This window comes from Scaptodrosophila lebanonensis, unplaced genomic scaffold (genome assembly GCF_003285725.1).
Source record: "Scaptodrosophila lebanonensis strain 11010-0011.00,11010-0021.00 unplaced genomic scaffold, SlebRS2 tig00000072-arrow-pilon, whole genome shotgun sequence".
Lineage (NCBI taxonomy): Eukaryota > Metazoa > Arthropoda > Insecta > Diptera > Drosophilidae > Scaptodrosophila > Scaptodrosophila lebanonensis.
In genome coordinates, this window is record NW_022060558.1 from 6,891,990 (window position 1) to 6,915,847 (window position 23,858).

A 23,858-nucleotide genomic window follows, 5' to 3' on the forward strand; every position below is an offset into this window, starting at 1 on the left:
TTCAACGTTTTTAAAGGGCATGCAATAGTCGTCAGTTTTTCCGTAGACACAAAACTGATGTTTTATTTCGGGCCTGCATGCATTGATAAATTTTCTGAGTGATATATAAATATTCTTGTAATACGACGCATTTCTGTAGAGCTAGATGGCATTGAAACTGCAAACTTACAAACGCTTAAAGGCTCGCGGACAGTGTTTTCATATTGCTGAGAAAGTAAACATTGTAATACCACCATCATGTTCCTGTAGAAAAAATATTATCAAAGTAATACCGATTATAAATTCCAAAAAAATGTAAAGAATTTGTTGTTTTTTTTTTACTAAAAATATTATATTTTTCAGGGTAAAATATTCAGTTGTCATAAAATCAATTTTTGCTTGCTTCCGATTTTTTGTAAATCTTACTTTTATATATATTTTGTTTTTCATTTAAAATAGTTACACAAATTAGATCACAAAAATGCACGTAAATTAAAAAAACAAACGTGGTGTATGCCAAAAAGACCAACAAATATTGAATTGAGCTGCTAGCGTGCTGCAGCTAGTGGTTTATCGGGTTTCCATACAACATAAATAAGAATTAAAAAGGGACTTGTAAACAAATATTTTGTTGGGTATGTTTACAAAGGAAGTTTCTATAGTTTGCATAATTTTGTTCGCGTTACTTGCACAGCGAATTGTGTGTTTTTCAACTAAAGATAACTAAACTATATTTACTCCATAACTCCATCGATTAAAAAAAGAATACATATAACTATAAGCATATATCTATAGAAGAATTAGAATATATATTACAGTTGTGGTTTGTTTCATTGTTTATACGTTATCTCTTACTAGAATGAAATCCACAAAGAGCGATGTGTAAAGGTATGTAGATGATGAAGCAAAAGAAGGTTTGATACATATGAGATTTATGCAAAGTATTTAGGTTTCACGTTTTTAAAGTAATACTTGGAAAGTTGAACTATGAACCATCGTCGCATGTGTACCTTAATTTTTTTAGATTGGGTGCTGCATAAGTTCATAATTTCTAAAGCGTAACATTTTTCGTTTGTGTTTTTGTATATGTTGTCCATTAAACTAACAAAATTACAATTTTATTACAATTATTCTTTAATATAATCTTACTTAGTCGTATTTTTGTGTGGAGGTGTGTGGATGTTTGAACAGTACATTATTTGATAATTTACAATGTATGATAACCAACTAATAGTAAAAACTCATTGTGGTTGGCAGCCTAAGCGCATAAGCGAAATAATATAAAACGGAACTATAAGCAGCGAAGGTATCTATAATCATATTTAAAAGCAGACGAACCATTACTATTGTTCTTATTTAGTTTTTTAAAATTAAGATCTTAAACATCGACTTTTATTTAATCTTTTGTGTGTTTCTTTTAAATTATGCCTTATAGGTAATATTTATATTAAGCATATATATTAGATGTATGTTTTAATATATGTTTGTATGTATATATATTTAGTAATACGATTCGCGGTTTCAAACTAGTCCCTTGTACGTTTTATGTGTGTGTTTTATGGTTTGCATGTGTGTTAGTTTGTTTTTATTTAAATGGAAACAACAAACCCCAAAAAAGAAAGAAATTGAAAAACCTATTTGCTGTTGCTGCTCTCCAGAAATTCTTGTTAAAAGTATTTTAAATGCACGTACAAAACTATAAAACCAAAACTACGTTTACTTTAATATTTAATTCAAATGTTTCTGATGTTTGATTTCATGCCATCCAACTATGTTATAACAAAGCCGCACTATATAAAACATGTTGCTCTTTCCTTTTAACTAAATAATTATATTTAAATTAAGAAATTTAATGCTAGAGTTTCACGCGAATTTACATAAATATTTTTATGATCTGTTTATAATTGCATTTGACTTTTTGTTATTGTTCCATAATATTTGTGTAGATGTTTAGATTTTTATAATAAACGCATATCTTTATATTTTCCAGTTAATATATGTATATATAGTAGCATATGCATATAGAAAGCGAATATAGAAGCTACTCTGCAGATGAATTAACGAAGCAACGACAGTTGCCACATTCCCAGACGTTGCTTCAAATGAATTTTGATGAAAGGGGAAGTAAGTTAAAAACATCGCATCGAAAATTAATCAACCATCGTTGAGAAAGAAGTATGTGTAATTTAGTAGGTTTGTGTTGTGAAAGATCTCTTGAAAGTTTGCGTGCCACAGCCACTGCATTAAGCGGATCCTGTGAACTTGCATGAAAGTGCGTGCGAGCGTATCACATGCTCTTTAGGTCTGTACTAGGCCGCGTATGTCTGCCACAGTGGTCGTAGCTGGTGTGCAGCTGATTGAGCCACCAGCGCCGCTGGCACTGTTACTGTTGCTGCTGTGGCCGCCACCACTGCTGTCAACGAATAGCGTAGACGCATCAATGCCTGACGTGTTGGGCGAGTTCATCACCGAGGACACAGCGTTCACTAATAAATCATCGCCCACGTCGAGGAGATCGTTGAGAAACGCGCTGTCTGAGCCACCAATCGTCTGCTGTAGGCACTTAAGATTCTTATCAGCAATCTCAAGCGCTCGATCCACGGCTTCGCAATCGGCTTCTTGCACTGCACAGTCCATGGCGTTGGACACACATGAATTAGTACAATGGAAAGCATAAATCGTTTTATTAAATACACACCAGATTGGAAGAGCTCGTTAAACGCATCGTCCGGCAGCGTGTCGAACACATTCACCAGATCGTGCTCTTCCAGTAAATGGGCGCTATTCAATGCCATATCATCTACACGAGAAAAAGAGAATTAGGGATTAGTTTAAAAAATTATCTTGGTTTCAACAATGTGCATTACGGTTTTTTGTTTAAAGAAATAATTGCTAAATGCAGTTATTATCAATTCAGTTCTCTGAATTTAATTCAAATGAACTTGGCAACAGCTCAATTTTATATGCCCGGTCCTGAACCAACCGCAAAAAAAATTTTATTTTTTTAACTTTTCACGCACTCTGCTCTATTCGAGTTACTTACCCGCATCGTTTGCGCCTATAAGCTCCGACTCACTTAGCCCGCCGAGGCCAGTGTCCTCGGAGCTAGCATATACTGAGCTATTCTCACAGATTCCAAACATATCCTGCGTCAACATGCTCTCCGTGTTGGCCATATGATGCATGGGTCCGGTTCCTCCTACTGCCGTATTCATAGCACTAATATTGTGTGAGACATTAACGGCACCACCAAATGCCGTATTAAATGATGGAAAGCTGCTCCTGTTGCCACTGTTGTTGTTACTACTGCTGTAACTTATGTTGTTGTTGAAGTGTGAATTGTTATTGTTGTGATTCACCTCTCCGCTGGCAGCTGTCAACTGCGCCACAATTTGGCTGATCTCATCCACCTTGAAATTGGTATTCGCAAGTAAATTCACGTTGCCTCCTAATAAGTTATTGGCGTCCAGTTGATCCGCCTCAAACTTGGACACATTACTGTAGCCATTCTGATCGCTAAGAGGTGCCAGCGCCGGTGGTATGGATAACTGTGGTTGCGTACCATTATTTTGAAGAATGTTGTGGTTATTACGCTGTGGAATTATGGGCATTGATGTGAATGGCAACTGTGCTGCACCCGAAGAGTGTGAGTTGCTGGCAATTGACTCTAGCGAAGTGGTGCTGCTCTTCCGTTGCAACACCGCCGAAATGGGTGGAAGCACTGTGGGCAGTACTTCTACAGGCTCATGCACTTGCTGCTGCTTCTTGACCCGCTTTTGCGGCCTACCGACCGGGTTTCCAGTACCATTGGTTTTGCGCTTACGGGTACTAGCAGAACAGCGATTCCCAGCCGTGATCAGCGATTGCGTGGCAGTCTGACCCTTGAACGACGGCCGAATTCCAACAGACGCATGACCCTGGGTGTGCGAAGCATGCGGTTGAGGCAACTGCATCAATAGTGGCTGTGATTGCTGTTGCTCCAATACGCCTCGCTGATGACGATGGTTGGGGCAAAGCGCCAGCGCATGAAGCACGTCAAAAACGGGAGCCTGACAGGTTAAGCCATTCACACCTTTAGCCATACAGGGCACAAAAATTTGCTGCGTGGCATTGTTGACGATGTGCCTTTCACAGTGAGCAGCCATCGTCAGACTAATCTCAGGGCAGGACGGCACCAAGCATCGATTGACGCTAAAATCAAAAAAAAAATTGGAGGTATTATGATATAAGTTTGGATGAGTGACCATTATATATTTTGTGTATTATGAAAGTTGTCTTATTTAAATTGAGTTTTTATACCCTGTACCCAAAGGGTGAACTAGTTTTCTGCGAATGTATGTAACATGAATGTATATATATGAATGTATGTATATGTATTATTGATCAGGGTGACAAACCGAGTCGATATAGCCATCCCCGTCTGTCTGTCTGCATGAACGCAAGGATCTCAGAAAGTATAAGAGCTAGAATAACCAAACTTGGTATCCAGATTCTCCCAAGTCCGAGAAAGGACGCGTTTGTATTTATTTTCATATAAGGCATCTTAGACTAAAATTTGATGTCTCCAAGTTTTATAGTCTTCGAGAAATAGTTGATTATAAAAAGTATTAATTGCGGGGGAGTGGTGGAAGGAGGAAAATTACTGGAGCTGAGTAATCATATATGGCATCTAGGAGTAAAATGTTGTGTCCCTAGGTCTTATAGTCTCTGCGTTTCAGAAAATCAGCTATATCAGGGAAATGGGTGGGGTCCTTTTACAGTGGATAATATCTTAGAAATATAAGAATTGACTTACGTGGTGTTAAGCTCTGCGGCATGATCCTTGTACTTGAGGATCAGGCTCTGTACACACTGCAACCGCTTCCGTGCAGCCCTTACGGGTGATTCCTGCAGTGTGCGCGTGGACAGAAGCTGCAGAGCCTGACGACGCAACATGCTCTTGCGCACTGCGATTCGCTCCTCCCGCCGATTACTCAGAGACACCAATGACTCGGCACCCAGATCTTTACTGGCATGCAGCCACTTTGTTTGTATGCAATAAGGCAGGTCATTGAACTCAGGCTCAAGTTCCGTAGCGAGCGTTATGAGCATCTTGTTCGTTTGCTTAGTGCGTTGTGGCCTTGACGTTACCGCAGGGGCTACAAGATCGGTTGCATTGGGCATGATCTGTTCCAGTTGGAATTGCAACTGCGTCTGCGTTGGTAGTGTTGGCAACATCTTCGCAAGTGCAGGCACGTTTTGGGCAGCGTATTTTTTGGCTGCAGCTCCAACTGTTTTGCTGGCTCTCCTGCCGGCGCCAGAATCACCGTTTGTTTTACGTATGGGCGCGGCGACAACCGCGGCAGCATTGGCAACTTTGGAAGACATGTGTTCTACATGTTGGTTGGACATGTTGGTTGGTGGTGGTGGCAACGCCAATTTCAACGACGGGGATGCATGAGTTTGCGCATGCACAGCTTTGGCGACGAGGGCGGGTGTGTTTGAGGTTGCAGCTGTACTTGCAAGTGTTGGTGCTGCTGATTGAGATGGTGTGGACACCGGCGGTAACTGTGGTAACAGATTCGACAGCAAGGCCTGTGACGGGGGTGTAAGTGGTACCCCTGGCGTCAGATGTGCCACAGCGCCCAGCTTTCCTGTCTGGGGCATCCTCATCTTACCATTCTTGGATTTTGGAGCGTTAACAAGTTTGGAGCCAGCTTGCTCTGTGCAACTTTCGTTGCCTACCAACACGGACGGCTTACGAAAGATGACATTGACAGGTATCTCATTTAGATCCGAATCATCTGCAACTGCTGTTGCAGCCACATTGGCGGAATGTTTATGTGTTGCTGTTAATGTAACTTTTGTGCGTTGCAACGTCGCAGTGGCCACAGCTGTGAGCGATTCCGCAGCCGCCGGCGAGGTAAACACTGTCAGTGGAGGCGGTTGCGTCAGATTGTAGGCCAGCGGCAGCTTGTTGAGCGATTCAAAAGCATTATTATTGTTGTTAGTGGTGCATATTAACGGCGAGGACTTTTTCTTTTTAAGACACTCAACCTTCTGCAAATGTTGCGCTAGCGTGGTATGGTGAAACTTGGAAGGCGGCAACGGCTGTCCAACGGCAACAGCAACCTTTGGTGGTGAGGCAGGAACCACAATTGGTGCCACCATGGCGGTAACAGCTGCAGTCGGTGGTACTGTGGCGGTGCCCGTGGGTGACGTGGGTAACGAGGCGGGCGATGTGGGTGGGCTAACGACGAGTGCAAGCTGCGGTGCGTTTGTGTTAGAATTAGTAGCGGGCGAAAGCAACGTCGTTTGCTTCGCAACGGCACCGCCGATACCAGTGTCCAAAATTAGCGGCGTCTGCCACAGCGAGGGTGTGTGTGTATAAAGCGGTGGTGGTGGCGGCAGGATCGGGGCCAACTTCTCCAGCTTTAATTGTACCTGTTGTTGTTGCTGCTGCTGTTGCTGCTGTGGTCGGACAACACAAACATTTGTTCCACGTTTCGGTGACGCTTGTGGCGACGGCTTCGTCTGCGACTGCGATTGAAGCTGCGATTGCGTTGGTGTTTGCGATTGCAATGATTGCTGCTTCTGAGATTGCGTGACATTACTAAAATTCGTTGTTATTGCGTTGTTGGGCCCAACTGTAGCTAAAGACGCCTGCGCCTTTGCTGATACAACTGCTGCTGCTGCCGCCGCTGTTGTCGCGACGTTTCTTGTTGTTGTGGTAGTTGCTGTGCCATTCAACTGTGCAAGAGGCGCCGTTGCAACTTTTTGATTTGCAACAATGGTTTGCTTTGTGTTCACTGTTGTAGCTATCGATGAGGCCGACGTTGTTGTTGCTAATGTTGGCTTATTGTTATTGTTGGTGGAGGTGTTGTTGTTATTATTGCTGCTGTAGTAGGTTTTTATATGCTGCAGTTCGTTTAAGCGGGCTCGCGATTTCTGCAAAGCAAAATGGGTAAAATAAAAACAAGAATCAAAACAAATCTATGACAAATGCCCTTTGACCTTTTGGGGCTTTCCTCTTACCTGTGCATTAAATAAAATTGGCGGTGTGGCTGAAACAGTCTCGGTGAATGCATATGGATCCTCTGGCGTTAGCGTTGTCGTCTTGATGGAGGCCGCAGTTGCGGAAGAGGCGCCGGCGTTTTGCCCTAGTGTTGTTGTCGTAATTTTTCTAGTTCCTGGACTTGCTGTTGTTGCCGTTGTTGCTGTTGTTGTGATGAATCTTGACACTTGCTGACATGACATGTCCAATGTGAAGCCGTTCCCTTGTTTGATGCTGCTGCAGTTCCTCCGCTCCTGTCGTCTCGGTTTTGCTTCTGCCCGCTTCTATTTCTGTTGTTTATTTATTTTATCTGCTCTTGCTTTTTGTTATTTGATCTGCAAGTATGTATGTATGTATGCAGAAATGTCATGCAATTAGTAATTGCCTAAAATTTGCAATTCGAGCAGAAATACATAAAAAGCAAAGAAAAAGCTTTGTTTGATAAAGCAAAGGGCGTTGTTTGTCACGTGGACGACGAGCGATTCATTTTATTTTTTTTTTTTTTAATTTACACACAGTTATAAATATATGTATACATATACATTTATTTGTATTCGCACTTTCCGTTCATATTTGAATACATTTTGCGGACACTGCAACTAACAAACGAAAACGATAATAAAAACAAACTACAATCAAAATAAATAAATCTGATTTCTTCGACCCGCCCGCCCCGTGAACGTCGACGATAGCAAACCAGTTCAAGACAATTCGCTTTCTTTCTTCTTCGCCGTCTTCGCGTCTTTGGTGGCGAAATAAAAATATAAGCGCACATATGTACGTACGATTGTGCATATTCGTATGTATGTACTCGTGCATATATACATACATATGTATAAGAAACGCTGATAATAAAGAAACATCGCCACAATTTAAAAACAAACAAATGAACTCATACCCAGAGCAGAACAAATTTAGCAATAACAAAGACGCACCAAAATTTGCATTTCAAGCACAAGAGAAAAGAAGAAAAAAACCAAAATTATTGAAAGTAAATAATAATACAGCGAACTTTGACAAACAAATTCATCGGCATATGTGCAGGTAGGAGGGCGGATCAATAAGCACCCGAGTTAGAGTTATTGTTTAAGGAACGTCTGTTTTTCATAAGCTAGTGAACCCGAAGGACGTTGTCGCCGAGGAAATCGACGCTGATCGGGATATTAAAATACCCGAAGTACCAGATGCCACACGCGTGCTAGTGACGTTTACATGACATGCTCGGTCCCATTTAGACAGAAGCAACTGTCCCACGACCAAGAACCAAGTACGAACTGTATTTAGAATTACTCTGAGTTGCAGTAACCTGATAGTCGATGTCCCACGTGGCGACTTTCAAAATTAGTAGGACTGTCCCTTTGAGCCGGTATAGTGGCTATAAGGTATTTATGCGTACTAGAGCTGTATTTGTACCAGTATTTGTATATAAACTTTGGAAAATGCGGGAAGAGCTTTGGGAAAGAATAAAAATGCATAGAATTACGAAATTTATGAAAAACCACGATAAACGGATACTTGGGGTAGAGGACAATTTTGAAATATCCTTGTACTTTATTCTAGTAGGGTGTCTAGAATCAAAACCTTGTGTGCTAGCACTAATAGTGTCCAAGATCTAGGTGATTATACGAATTTTTGAAAAATCTCCTACATATAAATAAACCTGCACTGCGTACACATATAGTATAAGACATCTGTGTGCTATATACAAGATGTGTTCCAAAGTAAACAGGACTTAACAAAAAAAACAGAACAAATGGTTTTTTCGCAAAATCAATTTATTTTATTCAAAATAGTTTCCTTCTGCTTCAATACAGCTTTTTGCACGATCCAAAAGCATGTCGAACGAGTGTTTTAGCTCGTTGGCCGGTATGGCCGCCAGTATGCCGGTGAATAGCCTTTTGAATAGCCTCTACGTCTGCATAACGCTTTCCTTTCATGGGCAAATGCATTTTTCCGAAAAGGTAGAAGTAGCACGGTGCCATATCAGGTGAATACGGCGAGTGGTTAATGGTTAAAATGTGATTTTTTGTCAAATAATCGGTCACAAGCGTCGATCGATTCTGAGCACTTTTTGGTCGTCAGTCAATTTGTGCGGAACAAACCATGCAAACACCTTTCGTAAGCCCAAATGTTCGGTCAAAATGCGATAAATCGATGTTTAGGAGATGTTCAATTCCATTTCCATCAATTTCAATGATTATTTCGGCTGATTTTTGATGAATTCACGCACAGTTTCGATGGAATTTTCGGTGATCACGAATTTTGATTGGCCCACATGTTGATCGTCATTTATATCCTTACGACCACTTTGAAAACGTTGAAACCACTCGTGCACTCTGCTACGGGATAGGCAATCATCGCCATAAACTTGTTCCATCAATTGAAACGTTTCGGTAAAAGATTTACCAATTTTAAAACAAAATTTAATGTTGGCTATTTGTTCGAAGCTCATTTTCGCATCGATAACACAAACATACTGACACTTAAAACGCAATAACTTCACTTCCAATCGTCATGAAATATTCACTGGACCATCGATAAAGATAGCAGATTCCAACGCACCAGTCTACATATAGATAGCGCCACCAGGGGGCGTTAGATTCAAAAAGTCCTGTTTACTTTGGAACGCACCTTGTAGTGTTTTATATTAAATTTATGGTCTCAGTTGAACAGACGGGCAAATTGACATGTCTATATCGCTTTGTCTATAACATTGGGTCTCCGACCACTCCTTCCGCCTGTTAAATTACAAGATTAGTATGGAATACCTGTAAAAAAGTGCGGCAATATGTGGTAATAATGACGCCTTCTACGCTAGTTACAAATTGTATGGTCCTTATGTTCGATTAGTACTTCAACTCTACGCTCATACGCACGTAAGTGCGATCTATTGATTACACACTTTATCTTTACCTATGTTTTTGTTTATTTTTTTAAGAAACACGGGAAAAACCGGAGTATTCACTTATATAGACAATGAATGTTAAAGTAAGTATGTACATGTATATCTACATACATACATACATATGCGGGAACGTATTTATGAATGTGGTTGTGTTTATACGTGACGGTGTTGTTTATTATTTATTTTGATTTAGTGACTGGCGGTTCACAGCAGCAATTATCGGGGTCCATGCGGTTGAAGCCGCAGAGAAAAAATAACCACAAAGCAATGTTCCGCTAGCGACTACAACAGCATTGAGAACCATCTTTAAGGTTAAAAATTGGCGAACATTGACAAAAAGTAAACATACATATGCGTTTGTTAATGCATATGTATGTACAATTTCATGTGTACATTTTGAGCCTCAACCATAATACTATTGGCTTTGCGTCGTTTACAAACCTTTTATTATGAACTTTTTATTTTATAACTTAACTTTCTTATGGCAGCTAATTGATAATAGTTGATTTAAATTGACTATATGTTCAACAATATACATATGTAATCCACACACATCATATAGGTTGAGACCCTTATAAAACTGACGGACGGAACTAACGGGGGCTACAATTATGATTTTACAGTAATTGGTGCTCATATGGGCGAACGGACATGCTAATATATGTATGTACCTATAACAAGGGATTGCCGCGCCACGTTTTGGACGTTACAAATATCAAACAAAACGCATATACCCTCAGAAAGGGTATAATAACCAGCTTCATACACAAAACAACAAATCTAACAAGCAAATAAAAGAAACCAAGCCAAAGAAGACAGTCGATAATTGCAATAATGACGACGCTGAATGTAGTGGTTAGGGTTGGTAATTTCCGCTGTGGTTCTTGTTGCCTGAACGTCTTTGTCAGGGCTCTTTTCCACAAAACCAGCCACTTGGTCTCTTTCGGCTATGGTCGTAAATGTTAACTGGTTTTAAGTTTCCACGATCTTTGAAATGCCTTAAATGATAAGCTAAGCAAAAGCCGGAAAAATAAACTCGGATTAAGCAACCTGAAGTTTCGTCACAAAAACCAAATTTAAGAAGTACGTGCAAGAACTATCTTAGAAACTTGACAGATCTTTGTAGGCTACGGAAAGCGAGATTTGCATGAAAGGCTTGACTATAATATATGTATATCTATCCTTTTTTATAGTAGCTTCTACGCCGCCTCCACCTATTTAAGACATATTTGATTGAAGTGCTTAATTGCTAAATATCAATCAAAGCTTCGCTGTTTAATTTGAGCGAGGTATTGCTTAAGGCCATCGCCTTCTTCATCAAGAAGGTAGGTACAAAGCTGTGTGAGCGATTTGATAGTTTGCAACGTTGCGATTAAGCGCCATTATACTCATAAATAAAATGCACTACCTGTTCAATTCTTAGTTATTTGTAAAACTTAAATATGTACGTACGTATATATGTAATACTTGTAACAAAATATGATATGATAATACGCTAAACATGGTCTGTTACGCTAAGTATTTCCCTGAAATAAAGATCAGCAACAGTATCTGCATCGACGCAAATGCAAAGTAAAAAAAAATAACAATAAAATGCAGGAAAGCCGAACCAGTTTGCTTCCTTCATAACCGGAAACTGAAGGCTAAATGTGACAACAAAAGAAATAAAATGCCGTTTAATACCAAAACAACAACAATAATAACAGCAAAATCGAGTACGGCAGATGGAGGCAATGCGCCAACGGGCAACCCAGCAGACCAAGTACCAACACATACATTTATGTAGGTATGTCCATGTGTATGTAGGCCTCCGTCACTTCCCACTTAATTTTTCTACCGTTTGCTTTCAGTGCGCTCAATAATTTTCCACACTCATACATATATATTTTTTCTTTCGCCACTCCGTTGGCAGCTGCCAAACGCACACACATTTACAAACATATGTGTATAGGAGTGGCGTTCAGAAATTTAGCGTTTGTATTACTCTCACTACTGTTTTGGTTAAAACGCGAGATTTTGGCTTCCCACACACGATCGTCACAATGGCTGCGTTCAACGTAACAGTGCCAGGTACAAGCACAGTCACACTACAATGGTATTCAAAGCAAACCAAAACAAATTATAAATTGTGTGTAGTGTAAATGAACTCTATCCATTGAAGCAAAAACGTTTAGTATGATTTCGTGTTTCCATTTCATGTTTCCACACATTTTTACATACATATGCATAAAAGCGCACTCAAGAATCGCTGCTGCCGGCATTTTAAATATTCTCTTATTTTGGCCGTTTCCCAAGGCGGTGACGGCAGCAACAACGTCGCGGCGTCGCCCTTTTCTTTCTTTCATTTTCTTTTTCGTTCTCTTTCTCTTCATTTCGTTTCGAGACACTCACACCAAGACTCAGCTACAAATGGCCCACACCCATACATACATATATATGTACGTGCGCATACACCATGCCACTGCACTTTAATACCTTATAATTGCGCACATGCATTTGCACTTGTATTTAGTTTTGAAACACAATAGTAACATCTACCTTTCCTTGCCGTTTGAAAAATTTTCATCATTGTCAACACGTCTAGTTGCTTTTGTTATTTGCAATATGCGTCGTGATCACTTTGTTTCGGCGTTGTCTGAATTGCTGCAAAACAAAAATGCGTCACAAGCAGCAGCAGCGGCGCACACATACTACAACTACAGAGAGTACAGCGAGAAACTTAACCGAGCGAGCGAGCGAGAGTCTGTCCGACCGTTGGCGACTCAAACGTCAAACTGGTGCACTAGCGCTTGAAACACAGACAACCCTTGCAAAGTGCAGAGTTGCCACTTTGCAAACGGAGGTGTTCAGTGAGTAATCAGCCGACAATCATATTGAAAAATATGCAATAACTATGACAAAAACAGAGTGCATTTTTAAGCACTGCGTTTATTGCAGTTATTGGCAGTTGCTTTATAATGTAGACAATTTTTTCGTTTTCATTTCAAATATGAGAAGCGTGCGTTTTTCCCGCGCTCTTTGCTCCGTTTACAAATACAAGCATACACCATACAAACAAATCGACGCTCACACATACACGCAAACGGCGCAGCCCACACAATTCCGCTCACAAACACACTCATCGGCAATTACGACAGCAACAGACCTGGGAATTTTTTCGCAAGACAATTTTTTTCTTCGTATCACAATTACACTTTGAAATGCAATTTTCGCCTTTAAATGTTGGATTTGGCAACTTGAAACGATTACTTGATTGTAGACGAATACTTTGTTTAGCACTATATTGTGTTTAGTTTATTTGGGCATTGACTTGAATATGGTTTTTATTAAATTTATTATTCAACTTCGCAGCAAGATGAGAGGAGACAACACGCAACTAAGATGGCGGACTGCTCTGTGCAATTGTATAGGTGCTTTTTGGGTGTGTTTGTATATGGTGCTGCCGGACCGGTTGCCTTTATACAAAAATTGTACCATTCTTTCTAAATTGTACCTAGCATATATTTGAAATAAATTTTGTTTTGGAAAAGCGGGTTATTTTAGCGGTTATTTATTTATTTTTTTTTCTGAACATACATATAAACTATCTAAAAATGAATCAAAATGTATTTCAAAGTTATACTCAAAAAATTCAACAATCCCTCATTAACTCTATTCCACCTCACAATTGTGTTCTGGAAACTCACGAACCACCTCTCCAATAGCGGGCACGGGGCAGCTTTCAAATTATACAATCTCTCATAGAAATCGAGGTTTGACACTCAGTCATAAGACAGACTCGGAGCATGGTTCGTGGTGCTAACCAGCAATCGCACAACATAGAGTACAACATATGTACATTTGTAGCTCGAGGAATAATTTCTCTTCAAACTAATACATATTTAAATCAAACAGAAATCACCATAATTCGTAACCATGACTAGAAGAACTCGTTCAGTTAGGGTCAGGGGCACAGTTGAAACTTTTACTACTTCTGTCTTTGTTGTTTCTGTAGCTATTTGCTTGCTGACATTGAGTGGAAATGGTATGAATGAATGGAGAAGAAGACGAAGGTAAGAATTATACTAACAGAGGACTGATCTTATGCTTTATCATTTAAGTGCAGCTCAACTAGTTGGTGAATGTACGACCACAGCAGCGGATGGGGCAGCGCCAGGCAGATGCATGCCGCTACTCGACTGCGAATTCTTTATGAGGATTCTCTCAAAGAAAAATATATTTGAAAGCGAAAGAGCCCTGCTGCGTGAAAATCGCTGCGACATGCAAAATCCCAATGTGCAGGTAATTAATGCTATAAATTCGCAAATTATTGCAATATCACCTAATCGAAGTTATTACCAATTGCATCTATGCTTAAACATATGTACATACATACAAACATATACCAACTATGTATGCATATATGGTTTTTAAAAATACGTTACGAATATATTCACATTTACATTTTTTCGTTTGCAGATATGCTGCCCATTAGACTTATTAAACAGGGGGACCGACAGAGAACGTCGACCAGTAAAAACACGGGGCCTGGCTGTGTCAACGCACCCGCTACTACCTCAGACTTGTGGCGTCGCCAAATGGGAACAGTCCGAAAATATTGAATCCAAAATAGATGAATACCCATGGTTGGTGCTCATCGAGTTTACAAAAGGTGCGTTTATAGAGATTAAACCTTATCAGTCTGTGCCTAATAATAGTGACTCTTGTGCTCGGTATTTTTCAATATTTATGTATAAAAGTTCGTTTCTTATCGCTGGGTTAATCCATTACCAAACCTTTTGCTCATTCCTACAGAGAACAAAGAGAAAATACACGCATGTGGCGGAGTCTTAATCAGTGAACGCTACGTCTTAACTGCTGCCCATTGCATTAGAGTACCTACATGGGAAGTCACTGCCGTAAGACTGGGGGAATGGGACACGTCCACAAATCCAGATTGCACCTTAACTTTAAATAAAACTACTCAATGTGCTCCTCCGTACCAGGATGTTCCAGTGGAAGAGATAATCGTACATCCACTATATGACAAACAGAACCAGTCTCAACTTAACGACATTGCGATGATACGGCTGCGGATACCGGCACAGATTGGCTATTACGTACAGCCCATTTGTCTGCCCAGCCAGCAGCTGCATGCGGATGAGCTCGCGGACCTCGAAGTGGAAGTGGGAGGGTGGAAAGCTAAGTCTAGTACACGTATGAACAAGGGCAAAGCTGTTGTAATGCCCATTGATAAGTGTCAGGAAACTTATAGTAACCATGGGCTGCGTATCCAGTCATCGCAATTGTGTGGCACCGCAAATACCAGTGAGTGCTTCGGCAACGCAGGTGGACCCTTGATGATTTACAAGGATAAGACGTACATATTGGGTGGTGTTCTGTCATTTGGCCCTGTGCCCTGCCCAACTGTTGGCTGGCCGGATGTGTACACTAGGGTTTCTTCATTTGTTGAATGGATCAAAAACAACTTAAGGGCATAGCCTAGTAGCACAAATAATAATTCAATTGTATTCAAATTGATTCAATTGATTGCTGCAATATTTTTTAAGATGATCCTTTCCATAAAACAAATACATAAAATATGGATTTGTTGGCTTCACTTATACTCGTATATACTATATAGCATTCAAAGTATTTTATTTCGTACATAACATTTACAGCGAATCACCCTCGACCGAAGCCTATGTAAGTATGTACGTATGCATATGTAAATTGTATTACAACTAATTTAGAGCTCGAATTGGATGTACGGAGGTGAAATACACTTGCAGAATTTGTATTCACATTTAAAATCGGGTATCGGGAGTAATGGTGGTTTGAATAAAATTTTTGACCATTACATTTTTTTTTGTGCTATAACAAGCAGTCAGTTTGCAAAACATGCATTGAAGAACTTATTTTTAATGTTCAATGGCAAATCTTGTTCTACCTACCCATAACAGACTGGGTACGCGTAAACTCACAACAGTTGTGCTCGGAGGCATCGGGAAAGATTAAGAAATCTATTTATAAAATCAAATATTACAAAATAGGAATACAACGAATAAATTACCTCAACGACCTGGGGAATCAATATCGGATCTAATTAACTTCTAGCGGATCACCACAAAAATTTAAAAGATCATTTAAAAAGAGGCTAAGTCATAGTAGCATAAGCTGTTTTCATGTTTCAAACCTCACCTTTAGTGTAAGCTCAGTAAGTTGCAAAACCTTATTAAAGTTTGTTTAAAAGTTTAGGAATAACAATTTCTCCTCCTTTTCTAATTGTAAAAAGTGGCGATTTATTTCTCAACATAGCGATTTACCAACTTTCTTAACCAGTCTGAAAAATACTTTTTCGGGAAGTCTACAAAGTAATTCGACTCAAATTACTGGCTGGCGAAGTTTCAAAACAAAATCCGGAGAAAAGGGTGGAGTGGTAGGGGCAGCAGTTGTCATATACATCTGAATTGTGTTTATAGGGTTGAGCCACAGCAGAAACAACAGCAGCCTCTAGGTATGATTAATTAATTATTATACGAACGACGTTACGGAATACCCTATAGTGGGGAAGTGCATACAAAATTAAAAAAAACTACACATGAGGCATTTGGGCACAAAATTTGGAGTCTCTATATATTACAGGTCCGTAGATCCAGGATGGACAGACACAGCAAGATCGACTCGTCTTGTCATGCTGATCAAGAATATACATATATACTGTGGGGTCTGCCACGACTCCTTCTGCCAGTTATATTTTCACTTCGCACAATTCTAATATGTATTCTCTGGTACCTTTTAATTACAGATGTACGAGTATATAAAAATGATGTGTTCCCTTTTCTTTATATCTAGATGCAAAATTTATAAGCAAAATCACACTTTTAATTAATTTGTTTAATTTGTATATATATTATAGACATAGGTGCACAGTAACACAAAGTCGCGACACCCGACATTAGCTTTTCCACTTCCTGTTATCGTAAGGAATTCCCAAGCAATTATTGGCAACCGGGTTGCTATCAAGCAATTAATAATTTCCATTAAATTCCGTGAAAATTAAAATTTGGAAATGTAAATTTAACAAAATATCTAAATATTAGGCCTCACAAAGTACTCGTATATACATATGTATATTCTTGATCAATCCGACCGTCCGTCGGCCAATCTGTCTGTAACAACACAGTGATCTCAAAATACATATAATAACCAAATTGGTATCCATCGGTATCCATCCAAATCGGTCCCATAGCGGATAATTTACTGTTTTTGTTGATGATGCAACCCCACTTCACACTTTTATTTGATTTTCTAAAACTATTTCTTCATTTCAAAGAAGCAGTTATGAAATATTTTTTATGCGATCAACAAGAATTTAATTTTGATTACAAGTATTATATAGTATTTTTAATACGACATTGAAATTGATCACAAGATGTGTGTTCATTTAAATATCGAGAAATGCTTTTGAAAAGGTTGTTTTTTTACCAAGCATTTAATTATAAATCTTTTCCTAAAAATTATAATTTTTTAAATATGAAAACAACGCAAAATTGAAATTAAAGCAGGAATATCTGAGAATAGCAATCGTGCATGTATATACTGAAATTTCATTTCATTTCAATTTTGCCGCCAACAGTTTGAAACCGTCGCTTTTTGGTTTAATTGTATGAATTTCGCATTAAGCCAGCTGGCAACGCCATGACGCTATGTGCTGCTGTAGAAAAAATATTATATTCAGACGCGAGCACAGCTCTGCTGTTACATCTAATTTGATTTCGCTAGTAAATAACAACTTCAACTTCTTGCAAAAAAAGCTGAAACGGTGCTAAAGGTGTTAGTGAAGTGTTTGTCTGCGATTTGATAATGGCTGAAGCTGTAAAAACAGGTAAAAAATTAGTGCTGAGCCATAAACATAGAAACAAACTTCACCGACAAATGGCGACTGCTTTATTTGTTTTTTTTTTTATTACTGCTGCACTCAGAGGCGGCGCTGCCACTTTGTTTTCTATGTCTACAGTTGTGGATTTTCTTTATTTGAATGTACATACGTAGTAAATAGATTCGTACATTATTGACAGAAATGGCATATTTGCAAAATGTTGCTTAAATTGACTTACATATACATACATACCTGTAATTAATATTTGGACTTCGTCGTAGTTCAAGAGTTGTAGTTTTATCGCTGACTACGAATTACTGACCACACAGCGTTGCATTCTTTTAAATTGCGCCAAAAGAAAACAGACAGGCAGTTTTTTATTTAAATATGAATCTTTTAACATTTTAGAAAAAGCGGCCACATCAAGGCAAAGAAATTCAGATGGTTGTTCGTCAGCGGCTGCTCATAAGCAACTTCCTAAGCGCAAGCATAGGCGGGGAAAGAAATCGAAAATGGTTCCAAAAAAGTCAAAGAACCAATATGCGCCGTGGAAAATGGATCTGCTTCCCCGACCCAAATATGGTAACAAGAATGATTGTTTCGCAGTTGGAAACTCTGGGAAAGAGTCAAATGCCAGCGCAGTCACAAATGCACGCACCAAATTGTTGCGCTCGCGCTCTCTTCTCGTGCCTTATAACACTAACCGCTTTCTAATGGAGGAGCACATGTCCGAATTGCCGAAGGACGATTCGGATGACAATTGTTTTGGATCTCAGACTGATGACCAGGAGCTCTTTCTCTCGAAGGAGTTCTCAAGCGTGTACGAGCGTGCGCGTGTTGAACGATTAGAAACAATGAGCAAACAGGAATTAATACAAGAGTGCCTGCAAATCGAAGACCGCTATTCTAAGGATCAAGGGCGACAGCGTCTGCAAAATTTGAACGCTCAAAATATATCGAAAGAGTATGGCGCTAAGATACGTTCTCTAGAGGAAAAGATCCGTGAGCTGGCGCGCGAAAACCAAAGTAAGCGCACAAACCTTTTTGCGAAACGTAAATAATTATATATATTTTTTTTAGTTTTGCGCTCGCATCTTATACGTTCGCCCACGTCCACAGCAGCTGCAGCAGCGGCAGCATCACCACCCTCGGCAGCCGCGCCCACTGCGAGTACAGCCCGAGAACTCCAGGCGCGACACCAGACTCAACAGCCGACTCCAATGGATTCTTCCAGCGAGGACAGTGAAAGTGATAGCAGCAGTACAACGTCGACCACTACTTCAACTTCATCATCGAGCAGCGAGGGACACGAGATGGGCGTCGCAGGCCTGAACATTGCGAATGGCCATGCGGAGCGTAGTGCGCAACGCCACAGCCGCAGCCGCTCCAGGTCGCCTATTTTGGCAAATGGGCATGCAAATGAAGAAGAGCGATGTCGACTGCTTGACACAAATCAACTAGACGAGGAAGACAATTCCAGCGAAGATGCAAAAAACGTCGAAGAAGATGTCACCGCAGGCAAATGAGCGTCATTGCTCCCACAGCGTGTAAATAAAACTCACTTATATAATATAAATCGTACGATCATACGGAGTAGAATTTAGCAGCCTTGAGTCCCCCCGAGTTATTTTTAATAGCTAGTTTAAACAAAAAAAAAACTCAAAATTAAAAGGCGATGTAAAAATTCAATCTCGAAATCATATCCAAAAATGTTTCAGAGATTTAAATTTAAAACCGATTTTTAAACGTACATGTTATTATTTTTACTGGTCAGATAAAATTGTAAATCGTCAGGGTTGAGATTAACTAGCATTTCATCTAATTAAGATATCGCTGAAAACAAAAACTGTTATTGCATGAAGTAAAGAGTGTCGAACCTAATTAAACATAAATATTCTTAAATTTCAAAAAATTGCCAAGACAAAAAAAAAGAAGAAAGTCGCGCCTTGTTGATATTAAACATATAACTTAATCACTTTGTTTTTTACACTAATAGGTTCATGTCTAGTGCCCCCTTTTTTATATTGATAAACTTAATATTTTACAACTTCCAATGCATCTAAATTTTTATTTTAGTCTTAAAATAACCAATACTTGTTTTTATTTTACTTAAGATTAAAAAAAAAGATATAAATTATGAATAAAATGTTGAACTCGAATTAATAGCTAAATTTTACATGCGTGATTGTTTATGGCTTATCAGTTTCTGCGCTTTTTATATCTTGACTTCTGTTAGCTATTAATCTAACAAAGGAACTGTAGTCAGTGGAATATAAGGTTCTTGAGATGCCAGCATAAGCCATACCCAGAAGCTTTTCTTCCGCTGCTGTAGCCTGGTGTTGTACTAGAAATCGTTTCGGTCCTCGCACGGGCATCCACCCGCTGACAGGTATTGCATTGGACACCATGCAGCTGCGCACGGCGATATTGATTCCCAGTTTGCCCACTGCATCATCGCGATACTCTGTGATCATTAGATCCGCAATGCCGATATCATTCAGGGCGGAAACAACATGTCCTATATCGCTAAAATGTTGTAGATAGTTGCTATGGATAAAATTGATCAAATTCCTAGGTTCCGTGCTGAAAGCTTCGGCTATTTCCTCGGGACTGTGCTGTAGGTGCTTTTCCTCCGTAACTAGATGCAATAAAATATCATATTTATAGTTGTAATGGAATGTTTCACAGCCATTTTAAAATACATCTATCTATCTATATACATATACATTAATACATGACAGTATGAATTTTGAATTTCATTTGTCAGTCACTTTTTCATCTGTTTGTCAGTGTTTCATTAGTAAATATTGAAAATTGTAAAATCGAATTCAAAACAAGTAGAGAAGCTAAAGTCGGGTGTCCCGACTTTGAAATAATCTTTACACGTGCTTAGAATAATTACAAAAATTAAAAAATTAGGAAAATTAAAAAAAAAAATTTGATTGATTTTACCATTCTCGGTATTCGAACTCACGTAAAGGGTGTATAAGGGTGTATTGTACATAGCAATTGTGACAATGTGAGTGTATGCATGTCTATACGTGTCTATTCGTGTCTGAGTGAACATATTTGCAGTCAACCAAACAGCAACATAAATAAAAGCTGCGGGCAGCGCTTGGGCAGCCTATCATAATGAAACTTGGCACACGGACGTATAATCACTAACTGGAGGTACTTGCCAGAATCGTAAAAATTAATTAAACTGGCACAGCATACACACATAAGGCATCATTGTGCAAAATTTAGTGTCCCTAGCTCTTATAGTCTCTGAGATCCAAATAAACTCTCTCTTAAAATAAACTCGTATAGACTAGGGGCGCCTGCATACCAAGTTTGGTTTATGTACGCTCAGCCGTTTTCGAAATCCAGGCGTTCATCCAGACAGACGGACCGACGGACGGACGGACATGGCTATATCCACTCGGCTTGTCATCCTGATCAAGATCGATTTCTCTCGTCATGCCGATTTATGGGGTCGGAGATGTTCCTTCTGTCTGTTACATACTTTGCACAAACCTAATTTTACCATACGGGTACAGTGTATAAAAATGACACAAAAAAACCATCTATTGGTAAAAAAAAACACACAAAATCAAACAAGAAACGAATGCTAAAGTCGAGCGAGCTCAACTCTTAATTACCCTGTACCTCCCACAGAAAGGAAAAATGGAAAACAAAATTTTTTATTTAATTTAAAAAATTATATTATTGAAATTAAATACAAATTATTCAATACATATGTATGTATGTACTTATATACAAAAGTGGAGACATGTTCATGTACAGTTACAACATTTACATCAGAATCGTGTCTCTGTGTGTATGTATGCAGCACAAAGTTGAACCAAAGCAGCAACAACAGCTGCAGGCAGAGTTGCAGGCAGAGCATGGGCAGCGATTTTATTTATGGCTATAACTTTCTTCAAAATTTCCCTATCATGATGAAACTTGGCATACGGATACATAGGCTCAAACTGGATGTAATTTGAGTTAAGAATTACGGGAGTTATGAAAAACAAGAAAAGAATGCTAAAGTCGAACAAGCTTAACTCTTACATCAGAATCGTGTCTCTGCATGTTTATATGCGTGTATGTATGCAGCACAAAGTTGAACCCAAGCAGCAACAACAACAACAGTTGCAGGCAGCGCTACAAGCAGAGCATGGGCAGCGATTTTATTTATGGCTATAACTTTCTTCTGAATTGACCATGATGAAACTTGGCATACAGACACATAATCACTAACGAGGTGTAGCTACCTAATTTTAGTTCGAAATTCCAAGAACTACGGGAGTTATGGGAAAAAAACACGAATTTCGGGGGAGTGGGGGGGGGGGGTGTATCAGAATAAAAAAATAAACTTGACCTGCCTAGGGCTTATGGGAATCTGGATACCGAGTTTGGTTATTCTAGCTCATGTAACTTCTGAGATCCTTGCGCTCATACAGACGGACGGACATGGCTATATCGACTCGGTTTGTCACCCTGATCAAGAATATATATACTTTGTGGGGTCTGCCACGGAGTGTACAGAGTATTTTAAAGTCGACTTTAGCTTTTCTACTTGTTTTAAATCACTTTCGTTCAATATTGTTAAGGAAATCAGGGAATCAATCATGTTTTCACGTTGAAGAGAAATTGTGGTCGGGCATGAATAGCGAGTCCTGTGGGACTAGACTAGGGTAAATAGATGTAATCATCGCATGATATTACGTTCGCCCTATGAAATCCTTACAGATATATAAAAAATGTTTGTACACTTACGTTTTGGATTAAAGATGCGTCCAAGCGCATGCATCATTGTGATAGACTCGTCCCGTCCGATTGACTTTAATGTGCTTTGGGCTTTGCGCTTACGACTTTTCATAGGTTTTGCCTCCAGCTGCATGGTTGGCATATTGGGGGCACCTTTAAGCGATGCAAAGTGCAGATTAATCAAGGCATTTCTAATGTCACCTTGAGCACACACAACTATTGAGTCCACCACTGACTGTGAGGGCACCTTGTATGTGCTTGCATGTTGTTGCCGCATCAGCGTACAAACGCGTTTCATCGACTTCTGCATTATGCTCGATGCAATGGCATTGAAGCTGATGTGCTCTATGCGAAATTTGGATTTCAATTGGTCCGTAAATAATTTGTAACTAATGTTAAGGCCGCGCGATTTTGCATCGGCCACAATAAAAACTAACGGGGACTTTCCATAGCTGACATATTCACTAAAAGTTTGCAAAATTTTATTGGTAATTAATGCCAATACAAATTTTACTTACTTGATAATGTCTTCAAATAAGACTGCTGCGTCCGTCAAGAGAACATTGGGAAAGTCCTCCACAAGCAGTAGGCGTTTCCTAGGCTGCACCAGCAGCGATTTGTACCGTGAGGCACGTAACAAAAAGCTCTTGAACGCCTCTAGCTGAGAACCAACATAGTTGCCGCGGGGTTGATCGCCCAGCGCATCTATTACCTCACAATCAACGGGATTAACCCATTCCCGTAAATCATAGCCTGCCTCCTCGGCAAGAATCCGCACAGTAGCGGTTTTGCCTGCACCGGCTGGACCTGTTAATAAACATAACTGGGCAGGACACTTCTTTCGCACCGCTTCGCAGTGCCGAAACCAATCTCGCACTTCGGCTACTTTCTTTGCGTGAACGGCCAGATCTTCACTGGTAACAGGTGCAAAGCTGCCCATCCAATCATCCTTTGGGATTGGCGTTCCTGCGCTATTAGGCTGAGTTTCATTCTTATTTTCATTGACTGTGAGATCAACAAATGCAATTGTGTCTTCCGTTTGTAATTCGGTCCGCGTTGTTGTAGCTGCACTAGCACTGCGTGTACGAGCTGGTAACGTCGAATTGTCATCAATTTTTGGTGTAATAGATATCTGGCTAAACGCGGATCGTACCCAGGGTTTCTAAAGCAAGGATATAGTTTATAAATTTCTCTTAATCGCTTATTTAAAACTGTTACCTTGCGAGCGCTCATTTTATTAGAGTAGGAAGCTTGTCGATGACGATATCGATACCATTTGTAACCAACAAAACACTATTTATACATATTGTTACGACTACGCTTTT

The 23,858-nt window shown here is 39.6% G+C and overlaps 4 protein-coding genes across 6 annotated transcripts; 2 read left to right on the forward strand and 2 right to left on the reverse strand.

The window, feature by feature from the left end:
- Positions 1 to 351: 351 nt before the first annotated feature.
- LOC115625587 lies at positions 352 to 13,243 on the reverse strand. Of its 2 annotated transcripts, none has more exons than XM_030520697.1 (6): positions 13,063 to 13,243; positions 6,994 to 7,347; positions 4,775 to 6,906; positions 3,023 to 4,170; positions 2,678 to 2,779; positions 352 to 2,603 (listed from the first exon to the last, which is right to left on the reverse strand). In XM_030520697.1, the coding sequence occupies exons 2-6, from the start codon at positions 7,213 to 7,215 to the stop codon at positions 2,278 to 2,280; spliced, it is 3,930 nt and encodes a 1,309-aa protein (XP_030376557.1). In that variant the 5' UTR covers positions 7,216 to 7,347; positions 13,063 to 13,243; the 3' UTR covers positions 352 to 2,277. The 2 variants fall into 2 exon arrangements, with proteins under 2 accessions (XP_030376557.1, XP_030376558.1); XM_030520698.1 differs by lacking the exon at positions 13,063 to 13,243 and adding an exon at positions 12,456 to 12,653.
- Positions 13,244 to 13,707: 464 nt separating this feature from the next.
- LOC115625588 (serine protease easter) lies at positions 13,708 to 15,542 on the forward strand. 2 transcript variants are annotated; one of them, XM_030520700.1, is made up of 4 exons: positions 13,708 to 13,941; positions 14,023 to 14,198; positions 14,376 to 14,568; positions 14,712 to 15,542. In XM_030520700.1, exons 1-4 carry the CDS (start codon positions 13,833 to 13,835, stop codon positions 15,395 to 15,397), a joined length of 1,164 nt encoding a protein of 387 aa, XP_030376560.1. In that variant the 5' UTR covers positions 13,708 to 13,832; the 3' UTR covers positions 15,398 to 15,542. The 2 variants fall into 2 exon arrangements, with proteins under 2 accessions (XP_030376560.1, XP_030376561.1); XM_030520701.1 differs by having other exon boundaries at positions 13,839 to 13,941; positions 14,018 to 14,198.
- A 2,096-nt stretch (positions 15,543 to 17,638) lies between these two features.
- LOC115625291 (protein HEXIM1) lies at positions 17,639 to 19,812 on the forward strand. The gene is made up of 3 exons (XM_030520304.1): positions 17,639 to 17,784; positions 18,187 to 18,804; positions 18,859 to 19,812. The coding sequence occupies exons 1-3, from the start codon at positions 17,763 to 17,765 to the stop codon at positions 19,302 to 19,304; spliced, it is 1,086 nt and encodes a 361-aa protein (XP_030376164.1). The 5' UTR covers positions 17,639 to 17,762; the 3' UTR covers positions 19,305 to 19,812.
- A 119-nt stretch (positions 19,813 to 19,931) lies between these two features.
- LOC115625337 (cell cycle checkpoint protein RAD17) lies at positions 19,932 to 23,858 on the reverse strand. Its single transcript, XM_030520362.1, has 4 exons — positions 23,752 to 23,858; positions 23,052 to 23,695; positions 22,543 to 22,997; positions 19,932 to 20,416 (listed from the first exon to the last, which is right to left on the reverse strand). The coding sequence occupies exons 1-4, from the start codon at positions 23,764 to 23,766 to the stop codon at positions 19,968 to 19,970; spliced, it is 1,563 nt and encodes a 520-aa protein (XP_030376222.1). The 5' UTR covers positions 23,767 to 23,858; the 3' UTR covers positions 19,932 to 19,967.